The 19,559-nt window shown below is 40.7% G+C and overlaps 1 protein-coding gene across 1 annotated transcript in view; it reads right to left on the bottom strand.

Moving 5' to 3' along the window:
• The window catches only part of SMPDL3A (sphingomyelin phosphodiesterase acid like 3A), a 467,859-nt gene extending 453,675 nt beyond the window's left edge, over positions 1 to 14,184 (bottom strand). Inside the window, exon 1 of the mRNA XM_044073852.1 lies at positions 13,895 to 14,184. Coding sequence (XP_043929787.1) covers positions 13,895 to 14,027 — 133 coding nt within the window. The 5' untranslated portion in view covers positions 14,028 to 14,184. The remainder of the gene's footprint in view (positions 1 to 13,894) is intronic.
• Between the last annotated feature and the right edge of the window lie 5,375 nt (positions 14,185 to 19,559).

Below are 19,559 nucleotides of genomic sequence, written 5' to 3'. Positions count from 1 at the left end.
CCTTTTCCAAATTGTCCAAGGGATTTTCTTTCTCCTCATTCAATTTTGGCAAAAATCAAAATAAGCAGTCTCAGCAAAATTCAGGTAAACAGACATTTAAGAAGAAATGGCAAAGAGGTTCCAAAAGGAAATTTCAAACCACCCAAAACAAAGGAAACTCCAACGACTCTGCATGACTATTTAAGAGGCCGAGGCCTCCCCCCCTTGTCCTCTTTCACTTCCATAAAGTCTGAATCTTCATTTTTCTCTTTGGCAACAAATTATTTCAGGCAAATAGGTTGTGAAAATAAATCATTAGGGTTACAGATGCCAGTAGGAGGATATTCCTTCTTTTCAGGGGGTCATTCCTGATCCTGCAGTTCAGAATCTTTTGTTTCCTCTTGTTCTTCATCACATGCTGTCCCAAGAAGTGACACAACCAGCTAGTGGCTGAAGACTGTGTGGAGAAGGGGGTTTATTCAAAGATGTTCCTAGACGCAAAGAAAGAAAATGCTTGGAGACCAATTCTGGTTCTTTCTTTCCTAAACCTGTGACAGTGCCCAAATTCGAAACGATGTCAATTCAAAACCTGTTGCTTCCATAGCTCTCAACCTTCCATCTCCAAAATGAGGAACACTCGCCTTCATAATGTGGAACAAATGGGCAAAATGTGGAACTTATACTAATGGCTTACTAACAACTTCCACTAGGAAGGTCATAGGATGGTTAAAATATGCTGATTTTACTTATAAAGAAGATCCTTCCATGAATTAATATGATTAATTTCTGTTTACCATGGATTTCACTTAAAGAAATTCCTAACACTGAATGTGTGACTGACTCTTTCAATGTGGAACTTTGAGGAACTTCGAGGAACATGAACTTTTTAAGACCCCAAATGAGGTACGTTCCTCGTAATGAGGTACACTTGAGAGGTATGGCTGCTTCTTCCTCTTTCAAGTTTCCTGTTAACATTAGACTTAAAATATGCTTATCATCACATTCCTATTAATCCAGACTTCAGGCCTTTTTAAGGTCTTGTGTGTCTGGATCACTTTATCAGTTCTCTGCTTTGGACTATCTACTACACCATGAGTGTTCAAAAAGTGTCTAGCTCCACTCATAGGTCATTGCAGGCTACAGGGTATACACATTTTTCTGTATTTAAATGACTCACTTATCTTTGCAGTCTTTTTCAAAATATCAGAAATATCTGTCTTGGGGGAAAGACCTCTTCACAAGCTGGAATTCCAAGAGAACATTCATTGCTCTCGCACAGGATTGTGTTCCTGGGATGTCAACTAGACACCTCAGTTCAAACTTCTTTTCTTCCACAGGAAAAATAAATCTTTACTCAGATCTATTTTTAAGTATTTTTCCACTCAAACTTCAGTCACTGCAAGGGAATACTGCAAGATTTTGGGTGTCATGGCATCTATGATTCTCATGATACCCCTGGCAAGACTTCACATAAGAAAGGTACAGTAGTATCTGAAATCTCTTTGGTCCCAGCATCAACACTCTTTATCTTTTCAGATCTCAGCTCTGGGGATTGTCAGAAGAGAAATCACTTGTTGGACACAACAGATATCCTTAAATCAAGGTCTCCCCATCACCATTCCTGCTCCAAAGCAGTCAGTCACCACAGATTCTTCAGACTTTGCTTGGGGAATAGTTTCAGGAGAGATAAAAGTGCAGGGGTTGTGGGACATCAAGGAAAGAAGCAAGCACATAAGTATAAAGGAGATACTTTCCCTGATCAAGGCAGTCAACTCATAATCTGTCTTTGGCCCCCGAAGACCTTTTCAATTACTTACAGACTATACCATAGTGATGTGGTATATCAACAAGCAAGGGGGAACCAGGTCACACCTCCTTTGCTGACTAGCCATGTTAGCTTGGGAAACAGCTTCACAGCACAATCTCACTCTACAGGCATCCTACATTCTGTTAGAGCAAAGCTGTATGGCAGACAAGCTGAGCAGGACCAGGGTAGACCCTCATGTATAAAAACTAGACCCGGAGATCTTCCAAGATTTGGGCCATCTGTGGGGAATTCTCAAGTAGACTTTTTTGCCTCCTCTCTGAACAATCAACTGGTAAAGGTGTGTTGCAGGACTCTATGCAAGAAAGCCTGGAAGACAGATGCCTTTTCTTTTTTTGGGCAGGAATATTCCTGCATGCCTTTCTACCATTTCCATTAATATCCATGGTACTTCTAAAGATTCATGAAAAATCCCCCAAGATCACTGTGGTGACTCCCTTCTGGCCCAGACAACTGTGGCCCTTCATTCTTTTGGAAATGGCCAGGGGTAATTACCACAAGCTTCCTGAAAGAATGGATCTACTCACACAAGAACAGAGGTGTTTGAGACACCTGTTTTCTGAGGATGTGCAGCAGGTGTTAATGGAGACAAGAAAGCCTGCTACTACAAAATCATACATTAGCAAATGGAAAAGGTTTTCTAGTTGGTGACAACAACATAACCATAACATAACATCATGTCTGGCCATAGATCCACCTCTTTCAAGGCAGTGGCATGTCAAAATGTTCTTGAAAGAGGTTTTGCACAAGAGGACTCCAAGTAAACCAGTGGCTCCTCCTTGGGATCTTAAATCTGGGTTAGAGATACTAACACTTGCTCTATTGAAACCAGCTAATCTGGCTGACATGAGGTTCTTAACCTGTGGAAGAAAGGTATCCGAGTTGCAAGCTCTTACAGTGAATCAACCCTATCTCTTTTCCCACAAGGACAGTGTTCTTTTGAGAACTAATCTGTTTTTTATGCCTAAAGTAGTATCTGAGTTGTCACACTATCCATCTCCCCGTTTTCTTTCATGAACCTAAAAATGAGGGAGAAAGGACACTCTATACCTGGGATGTCCACAGACACCTCAGATATTATCCTGAAACAACTAAATCGTTTAGATCATCGGCTCAAAGAAGAAGGGACAGCCTGTGTCAAAACAAACTATTTCCAAGTGGTTGTCTAAGGCTATTACCTTTTTTTATACTTGCTACAATAAATCTATTCCAGGCAGGGTCAAGGCCCACTCTACAAGGACTATGGCCTCTTCTATGGCTTTTAGGAAATGGTTGGATTCTAGAAGTATTTTAGCAGGTGCTATTTGGTCCTCTGAACTTACTTTTACAAAGCACTATGAGATGGATTCCTTCTCTAGGTCTAGATCATGCTGTGCTAGGACTATTCTCCAGGGGTTCCTAGACCCTTCTCCTTCCTCCTCCTAAATATAGTCATTCTAAGGGGATCCAGTCTCTGTCTGCATGGGATGACATGATTGACAGACCACGATGCTTTGCCAGAGATGGCCTGCACCTGTCTCCCTTGGGATTCCGAATACTGGCTAAGGCCCTTGCCACCCCTATAGTGCCTTTTTTAGGCAAGGTTCAAATGACAAATTCACCACCGTAACAGATACAAGCACGCAAAATCTGAGGGTAATGCTACACAATACTAGAAGTCTAAACCTCAAAAATGCACTCACTCGAGGCACTCCTTAAAATGGAGAACATCAACATCTGTGCAGTGACAAGAGACCTGGTTCAAGGCTCCAGAGAGCACCACTGCATTACCAGGCTATAATTCTTACAACACCTTTGGCCACCTAACCTGGACTGAAACACTAAAGGTGGAGGCGTGTCCGTATTCATAAAGGATATCCACACCTCCAGGCTAGTTGCTCAGCATAATGCATCCGAGATTATCCAAGTGCAACTAACTCTGGGCAAGACTGCAATTCAAATTGTAGCTTGCTACAGATCCGCCACCATGCCCCAGGTTTCCCACTCCTCATTTCTTGATACAACGGAAAATATTAAGGTACAACCTAATAATGGGCGATTTCAACTATCCCACCATTAATTGGGAAAACTACTCATGTACCAACTCTTTTGCTCAACGTTTTCTGGAATTCATAAATTCAATGGCCTTGGATCAACTTATCCACACCCACACCAGGGGCAGCAATATCCTAGACCTGGTTATTACCAACATGGGCAACCAGTGTTCCAGACCAGAGGTCAATTCCTCGTTGGTCAAATCTGATCACCCTAGAAATCTACAACCCGCCCCCACCCCCCATTAGGGAAACCACCATAAAAAAATTCTCCAAAGCCAACTTCACGCTTCTTAAGACAAAAGTGGGAAACTTCACGACACCCATGTAGATGGACAATAGAGGTACGACTGCTGAATCCTACACAAATGCATTTTATAAGCACTTACACGAGTACATGGATCGTGCAGTCCCTAACAGAACCAAGATGCAATCCTCCCAAAAAAGGAAGCCAATCTGGTGGCCCCCTGCCATAAACAAACTCTACAACAGAAGAAAGAAACAGTTGCAAAAAAGAGTAAAATCCCATGATTGGAGGAACTCCCTGGTCAGCCTCAGTAAGAAGCTAAGATCCCTCATAAAATTCTACAAAGCTAATCGCCACTGATTCTAAAGACAACCACAAAGCATTCTATGCCTATGTCAAGAATATCAATGGCAACACTCAGATCTGCTCTGAGTTACAGCACAATGGCACTAAATATACAGAACCAAATGATATTGCCAACATCCTGGCAGATAGGTTCAGTGCTAACTTTACCCCCCCTCTCACTCCCTAAAGTGCCCATCTCTATACCAAAAGAATGCAAAGTTCCTGTAATCATGACTGCACAGGTAAAAAACACACTCTCCAAAGCCAAGAACACAGCATCCATGGGACCTGACAACATCCCAGGCTGCGTTTTACACGAACTACAGAACAAACTGGCACCCCACCTAAGTACCATGTTCAATCACAGCCTTACCTCAGGCTTTGTGCCAACTGAATGACGCACAGCGACAGTTATCCCACTCCACAAAGGGGGAGCCACCACGGAACCTGGGAACTACCATCCCATTAGCCTGACAAGCCTAGTCTGCAAGGCTATGGAACGTATCATCATGGAACTTATAAACGATGACATTGGTAATCTCCAAACTCTGGACCCCACCCAGTTCGGGTTTGTAAAAGGCAGATCATGTCTCCTAAACAGGATAGACTTCTTTGAAGCAGTCACCAAAGCCGTAGATGAGGGTAAGGTGGTTCACACAGCCTATCTAGATCTCGGCAAGGCTTTCAACACCATCCCCCACTTTGGAATTACAGATAAACTCCCTAAACTAGGTATAAATACCTATGTCACAAGATGGGTTGCCAACTGGCTCACTGACAGAACCCACACTGTGAAAGTACCAGACTCCAAATCCGACTTCAGACCAGTGACAAGTGGAGTACCACAGGGTTCAGTTCTGGGTCCTCTCCTGTTTGGTATCTACTTCTCTAAAGCACAGGCTAACACAGAAGGTGTTTGGCTAACAAAGTTCGCAGAGGACTGCAAGCTAGGAGCCATAATCGAAACTCCTAACAATGTGGACATCCTACAAAAGGGCCTCAACGAGACAGATGCCTGGTGTCAAAACCATGGCCTCAAACTCAATGCCAAAAAGTGCACTGACATCTTTTTTGGTAAAAACTCTGTACCCATGAACTACCACATAGGCGGTAGTCCACTTAACACCGAAAGTGTGACAAGAGACCTTGGGACACAGGTGGACAGTAGTCTCTCCTTTGATAATCACATCACCACAGTAGTCAGGAAATTCTTCTACATGGCACACCTCATCACAAAAGGTTTCTCATCCACGAAAAAAAAGAGGTCATTGTTCCCCTCTACTCGTCACTCATTAGACCCATTATAGAATACAGTGCCCCTTTTGGTATGTACCTCACAAGACATCTACAACTACTAGAAAGGCCGCAGAAATATTCACAAAGAGGATTACCGCCCTCAAACAGATGCCCTACACAGACCGTCTCAAAACACTCCAGCTTTACTCCTTCCCATATCGTATACTCAGAGGCGATCTCTGCCTAACATACAAAGCTATGTCAAACCCAGAGCAGTTGGACATGCTCCACTTAAAGAAATCCCAATCCCTCCAAGCTAGATGCTCTAGGGACCTAAACCTTGTCACCACAATAAACAAAACTTGCTGGAGGGATAGATTCCTGTCCCAGAGACTTCGTCAAACAGAGCTCCTCATTAGCACTCTTCAAGAAAAATCTTGATGATAGGACGGGAGCTAGGAAATTCACCCCAGAGATCACTTCTGTCGCTCTGCTCGACAGGGGCACAGGAAAATAATTTTCTTGGGTGGCAAAAGCCAGGGTACCTTTTTAGCTAGGCTTATATAGGCCCTAGGGCCAATAGCCCAGTACCTACCTATGAACCTATAATAATTAAGACCCAGTTTTCTAAGAGTTCAGTTTCAGCTGCCAAAGGAGTTCATTTTTTTTCTAAAAGATTAGGGGTATCTCTTTCCAGTTCCAAAAGGTATACTCAATCAATAATTTGAAATTTAAAGCCAGTGTGCCTTTTGTGAAGCTGCAGGTGCTGAGCCAGTGCATTATTCTTGCAATTAGCTCTAATTTCTGAAAGATGGCCAGAAATCCTTCTTTTAAGTCTACTGAGCATCTTCCCCACATAAAATGCTTCACAGTCATTGCAGCTTGCCCTGCAAACCACCTGCATTGAATTACAGTCACCTCCTGCACTGGTTTTAATCAAATAAGGGCAGAAAAACATGTCTCCCTCCTGTATGTGCTGACAAAAAACATAGTTGGCTCCACACTTATTGGTGCATGTATCCAATGGTCTGGGCCTACCTTCAACCCAACTCCTGATGTTTCTGGCTTTCCTATACACAAAGGAAAGGCTTCTCCATGGATGTCCGTTAAATATCAGCTTTCAGTAATTATGGCTCAGTTCTCTCTAATAACATTAATGATGCTATGATAGTCAGCAGTAAAAGTCAAGATACAACCGTCTTTAGATTTGTTGTCCATAGGTTTCTTTAAAACCCACCTATAAGGATTGTTAAGTGCTAATGAATTTATACTTTTTAGTTCAATTATAGGTTCCAGAATACTTCTTAACATATTGCATTCATATCCCCTCACCGAAAAGTCATTTTCAAGATCATTTAGGTTCTTAAGGAAGGGTTCAATTTTCATGGTGATCCTGGCCAACCTGTAGCCCTGGGACTTAACAACATTATATTTTGTCTTGGTGGGATGGAGACTCTTATTATGTAGCACAAGGTTTACTCTGGTAGGTTTTCTGTAAAGATCTGTGTCCATTTTACCTTGGTCCAAGTCTTTAGTAATCTGCATATCTAAGAAGACTGCTGAGGTGAGGCTGTGGGAAGAGGTGAAATGCAGGAAGCTGGTGGTTTGATCCAGATAGTTGATAAAATCTTCTAATTTAACACTGTCTCCTTTTCACACAATAAAGATGTCGTCAATAAAATGCAGATATGTTGTGATATGTTGCATGTATTCTCTGTTGTTAAAAACATAATCCTCCTCCAACTTGCCTAGGGCTATGTTGGCTAGGTTAGGGGCCATAGCTGCCCTCATGGCTATAACAGTCTTTTGTTTATAGTAATTTCCATTAAGTGTAAAAAAAATGTAGTTAAGCACCATATCAAAAAGATTACCTGTTCTTTCATGTTGTGCTGGTGTGCCATTGCTGCATTAGTTTTTGTGTGTGAAATGTTCTTCTCAGTCACAGGTTGTAACATAAAATCCAGGTAGCAGCAGCTTGCAACCACTGGCCTGTAAGGTGGGTTTTCTCTATTTTTATGTGGCTTCGGGATTCCAAAGAATTTAGACAAGTGGGGGGATGATGTATGTAGATAGTAAAACAAGTTATCTGTTTACAAACCATCCTCATAAAGTGCAGTCAAGGCTGTGTACCAGTTGTATGATGCCTTAATCTCTTATAAGGTTAAAGATTCATAATAGCGTCACTCAACATTTCTTCTATCCACTGGTTATAGCTGCTGGTAGTTAGTGTAACTCAACAGTTCTTCTATCCTCTGGTTACAGCTGCAGGTAGTTAGTGTCACTCAACATTTGTTCTATCTACTGGTTACAGCTGCTGGTATCAGTAATGACAATGCCCCCTCCTTTGTCAGCCTTCAAAACCCGTTGAGACGTATCTCTGCCTAGCTCTAACCATGCTTTTGTCTCACCTTTGTTAAGGCTGTAGACATTTCTCAGTGTTGGTTTTTGCGGTACTTTCCTGATGTCCATTTCACATTTGTCCTCAAAGGTTGCTAAAGTTTGGTGTAAGGGAGGGCAGTAACTACTGGGTCTTTTTATTGTTTCTTCAATAGTTTTTTCCTCAGTGGTATCAGATTTGCCATGGTAAAGAAGTTTAACTTACATAACTGTACTTAACCTTTTCTGGAATGGCCACGTCACGCAGTACATTGATATTGAGTTCTTAGTTTGATGCTTCCAGATTGTGCTGACCTGCACAATCATACTTTTAATCAACTAAAATGATTTTGTGCTATGTATTTTTTTTTTATTTTACTATGACAGTTGAGTGCCCACTTCTGCATTTAGTAATACTGTTACGTGAAATACAAATTAGAGGGACTATGTTATTCGGAAGTAAATTTTCACCTCAATGACATACTGCATACATGGATTGCGTAACAGAAACCTGAAAACTTTATATTATTATTATTACTTCAGTTCCCTTATACGTTGAAGACAAGTGTAGGGGAGGGGGACAGCTAGGAATGCATTTCAGCTAAAGCAGTGGTGCACAACATCTGGCCCCAGGGCAAAATCTGACCCTCGACGCAACACCATGAGTAACCAATTTTTTTTTAAAAAGGTGATAAAATGCTATGCCTTACTCCAGTCACGCAAACTATCCAGCACATGTTTACTTACCTAATTGACTGCAGTTGCGCACACCTAATTTTAGCTGGGGAAGTAACTATTCTTTGTTGTTTATAACTTGTAGTCCGTAAACAGTATTAACTTTCTGCAAGAGTTTGTAATAAGCCATGGCTGCAAGCCAGCCAGAACAAAGTTAAACGTAAAGTTGATGTAGAAAAAGACAATTTCATGAATTTTGCTTAAGTAAAAATACCAGTCACTTGCACCTATTGTTAACTCATAATGACTTACAATGTTTTGAGGTAGCCCACAGATGCATTAAGAATTCATGTAGTGGCCCTCCCCACAAAAAGGTTGAGCACCACTGAGCTAAAGCATGCCCTGAAGCACAAGAACGGTAGAAAAGATTTTTCAAAACAAACTGTCATGAGGTGTATAACAACATAAAGTATTCAGGTGCAATATCATACCAGTCTTAACAGAACAATCAATATTTTTGAGCCTGGAGTCCTAAAAAACAGGATTTATAGTATACTTTGATTAAACAGGTATTTCCTTTTTTATATATGAAAATCACCTGTACAGAAATTCAGGCAAGAACATTAGTAATTATGGGATGAGTGGGGCGTCAGATTAATAATAAACCCAAAAACCCTAAAACGTACCTAAAAATCCTATCCAGCAGAAAGACCATGAGAGGTGGAGCTGCCAGTTTTATATTAGAATATTACCCCACCAGATGCGCAGTATAAAGGACCGCCCAATGCCCGCCCAGCACTTTGCTCATGACATTTATTTTGAAAAGTGCTTTGAATAAACATGTGAAAACCATCCTCAGAAAGATGAGTATGCTAAACGTTGTAATTATTTCACTACAAAGCCTTTTCTCCCTTATGTGCCGGTACCAGGATTTCCAATTTGCAGTGATCAAAAGCTTCGATAAATTACATCTTAGACTAAATAATTTGGCAGAATGTGTACTTACAAATGCTGTACCGATCCAAACAGATTTACCTATTCAAACAGACACAGAATATGGTGCATTCATACAAAAGTATTACATTATTATGCTGAGAATTACAGTTCTGTAAAGGAGAGGGGTGCGAGCACATACTATGCTGCACGTATAAGTACTATTATACAGACTAAAAATTCCTATTCTGTAAAGGTGCGGGTGGCGACCTTTCTGGGATGTCTTTTTTATTGCATTTATTGTATGCATTTATTGTCCCACTGACTTAGAATACTGATTTATCTCCAGAAAAAAAAAATTAAAGAAAGCTGGGGGGTGTAGGGGGGCTTGGCCACCTGAAAACCAATTACTGCACAACATTATACCAAAGAAAGGTGGGGGGTCCACAGGTTATGGGTCCGGAGTGCAAAATGGGAACTTGTGGGTACAGCGTACATACTGCCCTTCTGACCCGCTTCTTACCCTACAACACAGTAATGTGGTTGAGATGAAGTACAAAGTGACAAAGCAAGTGATACACCCAGGACATACTGTGGTTTCGATGGCGCACTTACAAATGTAGAAAATAAGGATAACTTTATTTAATCTCTGTTTTACATACTGTATACTAAAAGCTGTGGTAACTAATTAAAGATAATATAAAAAGCATGAAGCCTGTGTTACAAATATTCAATGTGACACTGTATAATTTGCATGGCTTGTCACTCGGGCCTGTCAATCATGTAGGCCCCGCCCATTCATGCGCAAAAATCCTGGTGGGGTAATTTTCTAATACAAAGCCGGGCTGCCATATACCAACATTTCATGATACTTTATGTAACTATCCCATATATCTAGGTTTACTACCGGCGAAATTGAAGTGTATTAACCCATCAGATGTGCAGTAGCAAGCCCCACCCAAACCCCGCCTGCAAGCATTTTGACTGCACCTCCCACCGTTTGATTGAAAGATGCCACCATAACACAAGGTAATACATGCTATATGCGAAACACAAGTTAATTGCACAAAAAGATGCGACTGCTGTGAAATCAAATCATTTTTTTTTTATTTCACAAAAGTCCAAAGGCAAGTACTGTTTGTCCAGTTAACAAGAAAACACATACATTTAGCATGTGCCTATTTCTTTATTTCGTGAACTTAGGCTAAAACCTAACAACCACAAGGGCCTTTTTAAGCCTAGTCATTGCATCCCAAATCTCTGACAAGTTCTGATACTCCTGATAAGTGTAAGCATGGGGCTGGGAGATTAACCACTTACAAGTTACCTATGTCCATTAGAGAGAAAAGTGCCACTGGCGCAATGTTAAAGTAACATAGGAAAGGGGTGGGAAGGTTTAAAAAACAGCCAAGTAAAGGAATGAAATTTGTTGACTGAACTGATAAACAAAATACTTCAGTAGCAGTCTGACTGCTGCCAATACTGGTTGAACTAAAGTATTCTCATGGAAGCTACTTCAGCTGACTGAAGTGCAGCAGAGCTAATACACTACTTTCACTACTTCAACGACAACTCAAATTCACAACTTTTACTATACAGGAGTACTTAACATGCCAAGATCTGATACGACTGAAACAGAAGGATAAATGTTGTTTGAGGCCAGGTCCCTTTACCTAACCAATTCTTAAATTTAAATAAATTTATCAGTAGGAACAGTTTCCAAACAAAGAGCAATAAAAGAGTATGTGTAAGAGTACAGAAACAAGAGTGCCGCTGTGGGGAAAGTTACAGAAAACCCAGTCCAAATATTCTGAAATGCAAGTAATAAACCCTAGCACTTTCACTGTAACTACCTATAAATGAAAATCTGCATGACATTGTGGGCACCCTAACTGCGTACCAGAAACGGAAGGCTACACCGATCTAGTCACCTTCAATTAAAATAAAACTAGTAACTATTCAAGAGTGATGCAATGATATTACCACTGCCAAAGACAGCAATACAAGCAAATAAATAAATACAAATACACACAGTTTAGGTAAATTTTGGCCATACAATACATTAACTAGTTGTAGGGAGAAAGACAACTGAAGAGTAAAACTCTGGTCATATGCTGCTACTTTCCATTTGTTTACTGTGTAGGTAGGCTAGTAATTTGTATAGTTTATATATATAGTATATCAAACATTTTATTATTCCAATGGAAAGGGACTGATTGCTCGAATGTCATTATTAGCATGTGTTTGTGCTTATTAAATGCTCCGTTTTTAATTCTATGGATTTACCGTTACATTAGCAATGCGTGTCAATCACGGCACATTGCCATTGTTAATCCCGCCCTCCCGCATGTCAATCACAGAGGGGCACGCCCATACCTGCACGAACTCGGTGGTGGGTTAATATAGCAATAACCCACGCCTGGGTGTGGGTAATGCTAAATTTACCCACGGTTGGCGTGGTTTGGTCCCGAGGGCGAAGCCCGAGGGACCAAGCAAAGCCAACCGTGGGTAAATTTAGCATTACCCACACCCAGAAGTGGGTTATTGCTATTATACCATGACATTATTTAAGAAAAGAAACTGTTACTTTTCTTAAATAATGGCATAGTATAATGCCTGTTTACTGCCCTTCCGCAGATGTCTGGCATCCGCGGCAGTTCTGATGTACTGCGCCCGCGCAGTACATCAGAGTTGTGGGCAAAAGCGAGAAAGCAAGATCTCCGTTGCTTTTAGTGTCTCGCTATGTTAAACTCATTTAACATAGCGAGACATAAAAGCAACGGAGATCTTGCTTTCTCCATTGCTTTTTAAACACTGCTCGCTATGTTAAATGGGTTTAACATAGCGAGACAGCTTTAAAATAAGCAACCGTTGCTTATTTTAAAGCTGTCTCGCTATGTTAAACCCATTTAACATAGCGAGACAATGTTTAAAACGAGTTATACTAATGGAAAAAGTCCGGCGACGGACCTTTTCCATTAGTATAACTCGATTTACAACGGGCACGCTGGCCAATCAGCGTGCACGTTTTGGGGGGATCATGGTATAATATAGCAATAACCCACGCCTGGGTGTGCGTAATGCGGGATTTAACCACGGTTGGCGTGGTTTGGTCCCGAGGGCGAAGCCCGAGATGTCCGTTGCTTATTTTAAAGCTGTCTCGCTATGTTAAACCCATTTAACATAGCAAAACAGTAAAAAGCAACGGAGATCTTGCTTTCTCCGTTGCTTTTTTTTTTTAACCTGTCTCGCTATGTTAAATGGGTTTAACATAGCGAGACAGCTTTAAAATAAGCAACGGAGAATCTCCGTTGCTTTTTTTTAAACCTGTGTCGCTATGTTAAACTCTTAACATAGCGAGACAGTGTTTTAAAAAAAGACTTATACTAATGGAAAAAGTCCGGGCGACCGGACCTTTTTCCATTAGTATAAGTCGATTTGCAACGTGCACGTTTTGGAATATTAATAGGGGGTCATGGTATAATACACTTCAATTTCGGATTACTACCTGTCCCACTTTGCGAGGGAGGCAGTCCCTCTTTAGGCAGTTGTGCCCTGACAAAAAATTGTAAAAATGGCAAATGTCCTGAGATTTTAGGACAAAATTATTTCCTATATTTTATGTAATAGTTGCATAAAACAGTTATTCTGTATCTAAAAATGTTTATAAGAAACAGTATAAGCAACTAAAATGCTACAAAAATAAGCTTTTATTTAGGCAAAAAAGTTAAGTTCTACCCTTTGTACTGACCATGGGTATGTGTCGGTCTGTAAAATCTGATGTTTGCACCAAAAATGTCCCACTTTGGCCATTTGAAAAGGTGACAACCCTACATGATATATCCCCCATAATAATGTATTGTTTATGTAACCGTGTTTACGTTCTTAGACTTGGAAAACTCAAATGCCAAAACCTCAATCTGGCATCAGCTCGGGAAGATCAGAACGTAAAACTAACTTCAGGCATACGTTTTGCCTCTTAATTCACCTATATTAATTAAATCGGCACAGTTCACATTTTGGGTATCTAGCAAACGATATTGGTCGGCTATGAGTTTCCTTAAAAGTTGTAATAATTTACGCGCTGTCAACAAGCAATCGATTTTAAACGTCCAACTCACACTCTGATTGACCTAGTAAATGACAGGAAGTTTCGTGCAATATATTTAGCAAGCTCAGTCACAATGCACCACTGGGGTATTCCTAGTACCAAAAACTCATGCGGTTTGTCACAAGCTTACTTACGTGCGCCCCCTGTATCACGTGACACATAAGGACCCGCAGACACGAGTAGGTAGTTGAAGTTGATGTAAGTTGTAGTATAAACTAGCGTTGCTATTCTTATCCAAGTGGCAGAGTCGCTGTGTAATGCCATCATCTTTTCGCTGGAATAGCTAAACTAGTTAGTAAATTGTTTTACCCACAGGTATTCTTGTAGTCACGTGCTAGCAGATATCGGAGGAGTGTTTTTGCAGGACGTCCCTTTACAGTGTCCTGTGTATCCTCGCCTTGTAGACATTTGAAGAACTAAAGGAATACGGAAACTAGTCGGGTTTCTCCTTTATTGTGCAACTCTGTTTGGTTTGCTGAATCAAGAAATTATGTCACCCTGTGCAAACTCTTAGTCGATAAATAGCAGTCTAGATGTTTAACTCATATTTTTGGTCTGTTTCTTATAAAATATGTTGCTTTCTGGCAAATCACCGAGAACTGAATTCACTAAAGTGACAGACATTTTAGTTGCAGACTTCTTATCCCTCAAAAAAAAAAATGCGAGTAAGCACAAATCCTTTTGTTTTATCAACTTTATAAGATAAACATTTAAAATGTAGCCATATATTTGGGCCTTTACAATCCCGGCATTAATTTTTTTGTGCGGATTTCTTGTGCTTAGAGGTTGAGAGATCTAGATGAGTTAGACTCCCATTGAAGGTATTTATGTAATACATGGAATGCAGGCACAACTCTTCCTCAAATACAGTTAATAAATGGCACACAATAGTGACTTTGACAGTTCTATCACTAGTTACTAGGATAATGGATACATATACGTTCTCCAACTCGACAAATCATTTGTAGGTAGTAATGGCAAACTCTCATAGTCCCTTCAATATCTCTGAAAGGTCAAAGAGTTGATCTGCTGATCCACAATCAGGATAGTAATTTGCATTGCTAGTCTTGATTGTGGCTGTATAATGGATGCTGTCTTCGAGTGGCGCACAGCAACCGTTATTCCGCTCCACAAAGGTGGAGCCACAACAGACCCCGGGAACTATCGCCCTATAAGCCCGACTAGCTTGGTCTGCAAGGCTATGGAGCGCATCATCATGGAACTCATTAACAGAGACATTGGGAACCTCCAAACACTGGAACCTACCCAGTTCGGCTTTGTTAAGGCCAAATCATGCCTCCTAAACCTGGTGGACTTCTTTGAGACAGTTACCAAGGCTATAGATGAGGGAAAGGTGGTACACACAGCCTACCTAGACCTCGCAAAGGCCTTCGACACCATTCCCCATTCTGGTATTATAGACAAGCTCACCAGCCTGAACATAAACTCCTACGTCACAAGATGGGTTGCCAACTGGCTCATGGACAGAACCCACATAGTGAGAGTTGCAGGAGCTAGGTCCGACTCTAAATCGGTTACAAGTGGAGTTCCCCAGGGCTCAGTGCTAGGACCCCTCCTGTTCGGCATATACTTCTCAGAGGTACAGGCAAGCACAGGAGGACTATGGCTGACCAAGTTCGCAGACGACTGCAAACTAGGGACTATAATTGACTCTCCGGCTGACACAGACATCCTCCACAAGGATCTCACTGAGACGGATACCCGGTGTCAAAATCATGGCCTCAAGCTAAATGCCAAAAAGTGCATAGTCATCCCCTTTGGAAAAAAACAAAGTACCCACAAACTACCACATAGGTGGTAATCCCCTAAATATGGAAGACGTAATAAGGGATCTGGGGACCCAAGTAGATAGTAATCTCACCTTTGATAATCACATTGCCAAAGTGGTTAGAAAATCCTTCTACATGGCCCACCTAAATCACAATAGGGTTCGCATCCAGATCAAAAGATGTCATTGTGCCCTTCTACTCATCAGGCCCATCGTAGAGTACAACACCCCATTTGGGATGTACCTTACAAGACACCTGCAACAGCTGGAAAGACCACAGAAGTACCTCACCAAGAGGATCACTGGCCTCAAACAGATGCCGTATGCAGCTCGACTGAAGAAATTACAGCTGTACTCGGTTGCATACCGCCTACTCAGAGGTGATCTCTGCCTGACATACAAGGCCATGTCCAACCCAGAATTGATGGACATGCACCACCTAAAGAAAACTTTATCCCAGCGAGCCACACACACTCTAGGGATCTAAACCTCACCACAACAATAAATAGAACATGCTGGAGGGATAGATTCCTGTCCCAGAGACTTCCCATGCTTTGGAACAAGATCCCAATCTACATTAAGCAGAGCTCCTCGCTAACACTCTTCAAAAAAAGTCTGGACGAGTGGATGGGAAACAGAAAGTTTACCTCTGGGATCACTTCAGTGGCTCTGCTGGACAGAGGCACAGGGAACTATTCTAAGGGGGCGGCAAAAGCCAACACATTCTGGCTAGGCTTATAAATATATAGATAGCCTAGCACCTACCTATGAACTGAACTTTTCTTAGGATGCTGGAAGTCTGATTCCTGTACAGTAAGGTGATGGATGAAGAGTACGTGAATGTTGGTGTGAGCAACTATGAGAAATTTCCAGCGAAAAGCAGTATTTAGAAGAATGTGAATGCCATTAAAAATGTGGTGGAAGCATCTAATATAAAGCCATCATTTGAAAAACTGTTACCAAGTTTCTTTAATTTCATTTCATATTTAAATAGAAGTTAGTTCCTGCTGTAGACATGTTACAAGACTTCTGTTCCTGTGTTTTCGTTAACACTTTTAACACTGATGAGCATCAGACCCCTCAATCCTAACATCAAACATCAGGAATACTTTTAGGTATGATACAATTCACTTACCAAGTTAATGGAATAAAACATTCTGCATTAACATACAAATAAAATAAAATGAAATAAATGCACACTTTCTGAAAAACTAGTCTGTCGGAGAATTAAGGCTTCAAGCCCTTCCAAGGTGTGCGGTTTGATTTGTTACACCTCTTCTGAATAAGTCACTTAACTCATTCAAGCCTATAGCACCATTTTTGTACACGTCCAGTTCACACCTATAGCTCCTTATGGCATCCAGACCATTTTTAGATCTGCTGTCTTCTTTAACTAAGTGATTTACCAGCTAATAATAGGCAGTATTAGAAAATGCAAGGATTTATTAACAAAATAACACTAAGATTGTTAAGCTAGGATTTCCTGCAGTAGAGAAATTAATATTTTCTTATCTGAAACCCCTTCATGTTATTGAGGGGTATGTTGTGATATGTTATGGTAGGAGACAGAAAACTTCATTGGTAATGTCTGTTTATATAACACTGTGCCTGAAACATTTCTAGTTATGTATTAATAATTATGAAAATAAACAATATTTTCATACATACTTAATACTTAAAAAGGTGACTTACAATCTGTTGCATGACATCAGGTGAAACATTAGATGGTATTAAAGAAAAGTGTTTTTAATATTTGCACTGTAAGTAATGTCTTGAGAGACATTTAGTGTTATTCATATTGTTGTTTATGGAATTGAGCATTTTTGTAAATATCTCAATAAACATGCACTCCTATATTCATTTTTTGTTGGCATGAGAAAGTTTATGCCTGGTTAAGAAAAGTTTTCCAACAAAATACGCTTAGGTTGTACAGTTCCCAAGATATGATAATTTGTTTGTGAGCGTTTAGCAAAAATATCTAATTTGGGGATTTTGTGGATTATAATATGCTACAGTATTTATGGAAAATTATGAATGCACTATTATCAGTGTAACAAATACTTCTTACTGATAACATTGCTGTGTATGTGGTTATAATATATATTTTTTGTTTACAAAATATTTGCATTTATTTATCTTATGCTTTTTTAAGTTTATTTTTTGGAAAATGCTTGAAATGCAAGATGTGTAGGCTGCCAGAGATGTGTCATTCCACACCTCATAGATGTTAATGAATACAGTATTCCTTGGTTGCCCCTGAAAAGAACATTTATGTCCAGTGGGATTACCCAGTTATCAAATTAGTAGATATTTTAGATATAAACCTGACATGATAGTTATTATTGTTGGAAAAGGGAATAAATGTGACACAGAGCCTAGCCTGTATGCCAAGCCATATTTTAGTATTTGTTTATTTGCATTTGTTTACCAGGATGGACAGACTGAACATAGTAAAGAGGCCTTTTGCAGTGGAGGCCCAAAGAAAATAATTACAAAGATGAAAGCAACATTCACAATAAGGAGCATACTAATATAGAAGCAAATCACGTGCACATAATTCAAATTATGTAGCCATTACCATACCAGTAACGTTTGTTCAAATAATGAGTAAAGGCACATGTATAATATAAGAGGTGAACAAGTGCATAAACATTTATCGGTCGCCACCTGGACACTAGATTAAAATTGTAAGCCTTTCATCAGACTGGATACAGGGCTGGTCTTGTGCATAGGTGAACTAGGTGACCACCTAGTGAGCTGTGCTGGTGTTTTTTTCAATGTTTTTATTACTTAGGGCAATTTTTTTTCTAAAAATAAATAAGATGCTCCTACCCACGCCGTAGCATGCACTTCAGAGGGAGATGCTACAGTTAACTTGACATTCAAGTCACTATACTTTAACCTTAAAATCCATTGTTGTCTGCTCCATCTGGATTCAAACTGCGGGATGTTGGATCCGACTTGTATATGACACAGGCTGATTATAAAGCCTTTAGCTTGTCTTGCTCTGCCTATTTACCCACAGCTCCCTGCTCCTCCATCAACTCCTCAGATGTAGTTTGCCTCCAGTCATGGTCTGCAGCTTAGTCCTTAGCTTCATGTGATGTTTCAGGTTCTTCTCAAGGTTCTTGTTAGGACTGGTGATATTTTTCTGTTACACTTTAGTTTAGTGCTAAGCCCTTTCGAGTTAGTTTTAGTTAGTTTTTTAGCTAGTGTGATGTAGTTTACTAGGTTAGGTAGCTAGATCTCTTTCCCACTATTTCCTTTCCGCCCTTTTGTCCTGTTGTAGAATTTCCTATATTTTTGTGTGTGCGTGTTATTTTTTATTTCTTTTTTTTATTACTCTGAATAAAGGGTTTAAGAAGTGGAGCTCCTGTGGGCACAACATGCTCTCACAGGATGCACACCTCAAATGTGTTAATTGCCTTGGTTTGGAGCACTTAGACTCTGGTAGTTCTACCTGCGATAGCTTTGTCTTTTGTGCTAATGAGCACAAGGCCAAGCTCATCCTTAAGGGGCTTTTGACTTCCAGCTGTACTTCTACTTCTACGGCTTCTGTCCTTGATCCCAAGACTGGGCCAGAAAAGCCTTGAACGCTAGTCTCTAGGCACTTCAGGAGGGAGTGTAAGAGGTCTTCCATGGTTTACACCTCTGAGACTGCTCCACTGGGTTCGCGGGGTCCGAATGTCCCTCTTCCCTGGATACTTCAGCACCTTCTTTGGCTTCAGCATCTTGGAGCTGATCACCTTTGGCGCCAAAAGCTTCTTGGAAAACTTGTCCGTCTCTGAGCATCCCCAGTCATTTTCTGGTAAAATGGGCACTTTCAGGCAGGGTAGCATCCCCCTTTTTACCTTGTACAACTTCTCTTCGCTGGTTGAAGTCCTCCCCCTCTCTACCCTGTTTCAGAGCTTCTCCTGCTCAGATCTGACGTGGTGTCCTCTTTACATAGACCCTTAAAGCTGTCCTCAGTGGCCTCAACTGTCCAGTTGTCTAGGTCAGTGGGTAGCATC

Source organism: Protopterus annectens, chromosome 1.part1 (assembly GCF_019279795.1).
Source record: "Protopterus annectens isolate FY-2018-M chromosome 1.part1, PAN1.0, whole genome shotgun sequence".
NCBI lineage: Eukaryota > Metazoa > Chordata > Ceratodontiformes > Protopteridae > Protopterus > Protopterus annectens.
Note: the sequence above shows the minus strand (reverse complement) of the source record. Positions and strands in the feature narration are given on the sequence as shown.